The 6,102-nt window shown below is 62.0% G+C and overlaps 1 protein-coding gene across 1 annotated transcript; it reads right to left on the bottom strand.

The window, feature by feature from the left end:
- Window positions 1-827: 827 nt before the first annotated feature.
- Window positions 828-5,373, bottom strand: LOC140900929 (E3 ubiquitin-protein ligase RNF220). The gene is made up of 5 exons (XM_073318932.1): window positions 5,129-5,373; window positions 4,064-4,150; window positions 3,174-3,291; window positions 2,088-2,162; window positions 828-1,182 (listed from the first exon to the last, which is right to left on the bottom strand). The coding sequence occupies exons 1-5, from the start codon at window positions 5,170-5,172 to the stop codon at window positions 1,111-1,113; spliced, it is 396 nt and encodes a 131-aa protein (XP_073175033.1). The 5' UTR covers window positions 5,173-5,373; the 3' UTR covers window positions 828-1,110.
- Between the last annotated feature and the right edge of the window lie 729 nt (window positions 5,374-6,102).

The following is a 6,102-nucleotide window of genomic DNA, read 5'->3' on the forward strand; positions in this document are numbered from 1 at the left end:
GGGAAGGCAGGGTATGGAGGAGCCCTGGCTTTGCAATAGGCCCCTAGGAATAAGCACACGCCCCCCGCCCCCAGTCACGGCAGATAGACTGATTCCGGTGCGTGGGGGGTATGGCCTTGGGGTTTAAAGGGGATCGGCTGTGAGGATCCCCTGCTCAGGAGGGGAGTGGGGATCTAGCAGGGTGGGCTGGAAGTCAGGACTTCTGGGTTTATCCTCAGCTTGGGAAAGGAGTGGGATGTAGTGGGTAGAGCAGGGGGCTGGGCATCCGGATTCCTGGAGGGGTCTGTCTCCAGCTGCACATGGCTAGTGACCTCATGCAACTCGCTTCCCCTTGCCATAGCCCCAGTCCTTCCAGCTACCCACCCCTGACCTCGTGGGGCAGCGTTTAGGGGCTGATTGACTATAACGCTGCACCAGGCCAGTCAGCCGTGGGGAATGAATCCCAGACCCTTCCGCCTCCCTGGGGCCCACTCCTCCAGCGTGCGAGGGGGAAGTGGCTACAGGAGGGGCCGGGCTGGGAGATCCTGAGCTGCATAGCCAGGGCGAATTGGGTTCTTTGGAGTCCTGACCGCAAGCCCCCCCTTTCCCCCTCCCCCCAAGAAGGAAGGCAACCCAGGGGTCCTGATCCCCAGCCCCAACCCACTAAACCCCACTCCCTCAGGGAGTGTGTGGCAAAGCCAGGAATTGAGCCTTAGGTCGGGGCGCCCCAGCCCGGGAGCCGGACCTTAGTCTGCTCGTCGTGCGCCCACAGCCTGCAACTGCTCTCCTTGGAGGGGTGGGAGCGACGAATTCAGGTCAGGTTCAATCGTTACTAAAAATAGGTTTTACTTAATGAACGAGAGACAAACAAGAGGGGGCAGAAGGGGAAACTGGCCACAAGAGAGCAGCCCCCCGTGGCCGTGGGGAGGGGCTGCCACGGCCAATCACAACCTATGCCTGGAGCAGCCGTGGCTCCTTTTGCTTTCACTGCCAGGGATGGGAGGCAGGTCTCTTTAGCATTTCAGCAGCTTCCCAGTTTGGGTTCAGTCTGCCGTGGGGAGGCCGGGGGGAGCGGGATGCGTGGCTCGTGCTGAAGGATGCAGCGTCGGGGATGGGAGGCTGGGCCTGAGATCAGAAGTACACACGCCGCAGGTCGGCCGGGGACGTGATGGCGTTACACTGGGGGCAGAGCTTCTTGGAGCCCTGGAAGAAAGGGCAAGGCGACACCTCAAGCTTGAAAAGAGATCTGGTCAATGGTCAACAAGGCGCCCCCCCCTCCCCCCCGCCCCCCGCCGAGCACCCTGCGTTCAACACGCCCGTCCCCTCCGCTGAAATGCAGCTACCTCTGGGCACTAAGTGTTGGGGCTAGAAATAGAATCTGAGAATCCTGACCCCCGCCCCGCAATTCACTGGACCCCACTCCTGTCTCAGAGCTGGGAATGGAACCCAGGTGTCCTGTCTCCCAGCCACCCTCCTCTAACCACTAGATGCCACTCCTCTTCCAGATCTGGGAATGGAACCCAGGAATCCTGACTCCCATCCCTCCCCACCCCCTTCTAACCACTGGAGCCCACTGCCCTTCCAGAGCTGGGAATGGAAGCCCGAAGTCCAGACTCCCTGCCCCCAATCACTAGACTCCATTCCCCTCCCGAAGCTGGAAATGAGACCCCAGAGTCCTGGCTCCTGACCTCCCCTGCTCTAACCACTGGACGAGACTTCCCTTCAAGAGCATAATAAGGAACCACTGAAGAGACAATTTCCCCCCTCGGGAAGAGGCAAATGGAAGGCATCACCTGTGTCACGTGAGTGGATGCATCATGGGCAGGTGCCCAGGGACCATGGTGATGGGCACAGTATGAGAGCTTGAACAGAACAGTACAGGGGGCTGGGCCAGCACGGACCCGCCATCAATGCCTGGCGTCAAGCCAGCACCGGGGGGCTCAAAGCCACAGAGCAGCGACTAGGGCAGAGGAGAGCTAGCCGGGGGGGTTATGCAGACATATGTGAAAGGGGCAGCTCTGGACCGTGTATTTCATGCTCTGGAGCGGATAAAGGAGCACGGGCAGGAAGCCCAAAGGGGCCGGGGGGTTGGGGCAGAGGGGCATTACCAGGGTCCGGAGCCAGCACTGCTCGCAGTGGATGTGCCAACAGTGAATCGAAGTCAATGGCACTGAGTACGAGTCCTGGAAAGGAAGGAGACTGGACGTTGGGAAAGAACTGTAGGGAGCAGGGCGGGAGCTCCTGGCCATTCCACCCCCAGCCCCTGACAGCAGGGGGCACTGTAGGGAGGGGGGCAGGAGCTGGCTGCAGGGGAGCTCCCAGCTATTCCACCCCAGCCGCTCCCAGCAGGAGGCACTGTAGGGAGTGGGACAGGAGCGCTGGCTGTGGGGGGTTCCTGGCCATTCCACCTCCAGCCCCTGACAGCAGGGGGCGCTGTAGGGAGGGGGGCAGGAGCGCTGGCTGTGGGGGAGTTCCTGGCTATTCCACCCCCAGCCCCTGACAGCAGGGGGCGCTGTAGGGAGGGGGGCAGGAGCGCTGGCTGCAGGGGAGCTCCTGGCTATTCCACCCCAGCCGCTCCCAGCAGGAGGCACTGTAGGGAGTGGGACAGGAGCGCTGGCTGTGGGGGAGTTCCTGGCTATTCCACCCCCAGCCCCTGACAGCAGGGGGCGCTGTAGGGAGCAGGGAGCAGTGGCTGAGGGGGAAGTTCCTGGATATTCCAGTCTCAGCCTCTCCCAGAAGGGGGCGCTGTAGGGCATGGGGCAGGAACACTGGCTGTGGAGGAGTTCCCAGCTATTCCACCCCGAGCCTCTCCCAGTATGGAGTAACCGGGAACTTCCCCACAGCCAGCCTCTCCCAGCAGGGGGGGCTGTAGGGAGCGGGGCAGGAGTGCTGGCTGCGGGGGGAAGCTCCTGGCTACTCCAGTATCCAGAATGATGCCAGACTCTGGGGTGGGGGTGGGAGGGGGCGAATCCAGACCTCACGTTTTGGTCCCAAGCAGAGAGGGGGGGAGGTCATCAGCACCTCCACCTCTAACTGCTCTGCCTTGGGAGCCCGTCGCATGAACTTGCTCATTCAGATGCCCCCCCGCTCCCAAGATGTCGGATCCAGGTCCAAGTTTTGCTTCCGTGGGCCCCATGGGTGTGTGCGGGGCGGGCAGGGGGGCGGTAACAAGCCAGGGGATGGGCCACCCTTACCAGGCAAATGTGGCATTTGTACGAGTCCTTTCGGAGGAGCCGGTGCCGCAGCTCCTGGATCTGAGCCTTCAGCAGCTCCACGGTGAGGGTGGAGTCTCCCTCCTCCTCCTCCACCTTGCTGCCGGGAGAGGAGATGGTTGGAGAGAAGCCGAGAGGCTGGCCCTGGACGTTAGCAAGGCGGCGGGGCGGAGGGGAAGAAGACAGCTGGAGCGGGAGCTAAGCCAGGATTCAGATCCAGGCGACCCGAGGGAGCTCTGGGATTCTGGGGCAGGGCCGGGGAGAGAAGACAGACGGACGGCGCGGCGTCGGGGCCATCTCTTAGCAGGATGGAGCCATGAGGAGCACAGGCCAGGGCAGGCAAGGGCACACACCCGCAGCCCAGCCCCCCAGGGCTGGGAGCCCTTGGAGAAGCTCAGGGACAGGTGGCCTAGGGAGGCTGGGGAAACCCCATCACTGGAGGTTGTACGAACATCCGGCGGGGATGCTCTAGGTGCACTTAACCCGGCCGCAGTGAGGCAGGACCTCTCAGGCGTCCTCCTGGCCTCATAGCCCCTAGCTCTTCCCTCCTTTGGAAGGTGCTTCGAGATCTACCCCTGCCCCACACTATGGTATCTCCCCACATCCTCCTCTGACGGATCCGGGGCTGGTGATCGATGGGGCTGGACCAGCTGGTTTGTCTCAGCGGTGCCAGATGCAGGGCGCCAGGACAGATGGCCCATGGGAGCACCCTTCTGTTGGCCTGCAGACGGGGATGGCCAGGAATAGGTCCTCTGTAGCGTCTAGCAGGCTCCCCTTTGCTTGCGGCGGAGGGGGTCAGGACAGGCACTAGCCACTGAGTAACAGGGCACTGGAAAGATGCCAAGAGAAAGAGGGAGCCCCCACTGATTTACCCTCTTGCCGTCCCAGGTGCACCCAGGCCCCCTGGCTTCCTGCTGTCCTCCTCCACCGGGGCACTCTTCGAGACTGGAGACAGGCACCTGGTTAGGTGGCAGTGAAGGAAGAGACAATACCCTTACAGCCCCTTTCCCCCTTGCCCCCGCCAGCCGTAGAGCTCCAGGGATCTAGACAGTGTCCCCCAAGAGCCGGGGCTGAAATCAGGGAGATGGCCCGAGCTGAGTTTGCTGAGAGAGGCAACCATGGAATGTGACAATTACAGAACCCACAGTCCAGGCCAGGACTTTACGCCGATCCCAAAGTGTGGTTTGTCCTTCATTCAAGGATCTCAAAGCACTTTGCAAACTGGCTGGGGAGGGTGGGAAGGGGGTATGTCTCTACTGTGCAGATGGGGAAACTGAGGCACAAAAGGCACTGCAACCTGCCTGAATTAAAGAGTGAGGCAGAGTTCAGCGCCAGGCCCAGAAATCCAAGTCCTGAGTTGGAGCCCTCCTGCTCTAACCACTAAACCCCACTGCCCTTCCCAAGCCAGGACTAGAACCCAGGCACCCTGGCTCTCAGCTCACCCCGCTCTAAGCACTAGATCCCACTCCACTGAGTGCGAGCTCACTGCCAGCCCAGCATGACTCTTCAAGCCAACCTTGGCCTCTGGTTCTGCTCCAGGTCGCACGAGCGCTGATCAGCTGGCCTGGCACTGACGGGACCTAGAGTGTGTCCTGTCTGCTCCCCGCTCCTATAGGGGGTGTGGCACATCACCAGCAGCTGGGTCCACTTGGGAGCGACTAAGGGACTTACTGCCGCTGCCAGCCGGGGGAGCGCTCCATCAGCTCAAGCCGCAGGGCTGTGCGGCCTGGAAGCACGGCCGAGCCTCAGCTCTGTGAGTTGCGGGTGTGAATGCTGCAGCCATGGGGCTTTGCTACCCCCCCCTTCCCCCCCCCACACACACACTTCTCTGATCACCTAGTCTCGGAGCAGAAGGGAAACCTCGCAGCCCCTACGCCTGCTCCTCACCCCAGCCCAGAGGGTCAGCTCCTCCCTCAGACCCACAGGGAGCAGGATACGTCTGCTTGGCGAAGGCAGGCAGCTCTTCGCCCTCCGAGTCCATGTCCGCCTCGTCGCTGTCTTGGCTGGGGCTGCTCCGTGCCGCCAAGAGTCTGCAGTCTGGGAGAGACACGGGAGGGGCTCTTATTGGGGGGCCTGTAATATAGCACTGGGCATCAGCTGAACGGACCCAACCTGCGACCCCCGAGATCTAACTGCATCCGGCTTTGCTGGCTGAGCTGGAGCCCACTCATCAACCGCTCTGCCCGGGCCAGCCAGGGGGCGAGGGAGAAACGAACGCTGCACAGAGTTACTGCTGTATTAATGTAGCATCTGACTGAGACTCCCCCTAGCTGAGATCAGACCTCCCCCCTCCCACGTCACGCCAGGCGCTTCACAGACACACCCCCAACTGAGATCACGGGCCCCTCTGTTGCACAAACACCCAGCGAGAGACAGTGCCCCAGAGAGTTTACAATCCAAGTAGATGGAAGGTAGAGGGGAAACTGAGGCATGGAGCAGGGCAGTGACTTGCCCAAGGGCAGCCAGCAGCATGAGGAGGGAGGGGCGGACGAGGGACGCCAGCTCATCGGACCACCATGCCGCTGTACCCCACTGGCCCGGTGGGGAATCCCGAAAGGACGGCAGCTTTGGGGAGTGGATTGGTGGGACAGATGTGCAGAGAAGGGGGGGGGGGAAGGAAGGCAGCTGGTGGGGGGGGCAGCAGGAAGGGCCACAGGCTCCTAAAATAAGGGTAGTGATGCCCCCACCCCGCCGCCCCCAGGTAGTAACACAACTATTCCTCTGCGGGAAGTCTCTGCCCAGACACCGCAGACAGAGGGGCGAGCGGAGGAAGTGGGAACCACAATGCCAGGGGATTCCGCCGTGACAACCTGAACTGGGAGAACTTGGGGAGTGGGGGGGAGAGGGGGGCAGGGAGAGACCCTTCCCAGCTGCACTGTTCTAGGGGCAGGAAGCCAGTGTAGACTCAGCA

This window comes from Lepidochelys kempii, chromosome 20, assembly GCF_965140285.1.
Source record: "Lepidochelys kempii isolate rLepKem1 chromosome 20, rLepKem1.hap1, whole genome shotgun sequence".
Taxonomy (NCBI): Eukaryota; Metazoa; Chordata; order Testudines; family Cheloniidae; genus Lepidochelys; species Lepidochelys kempii.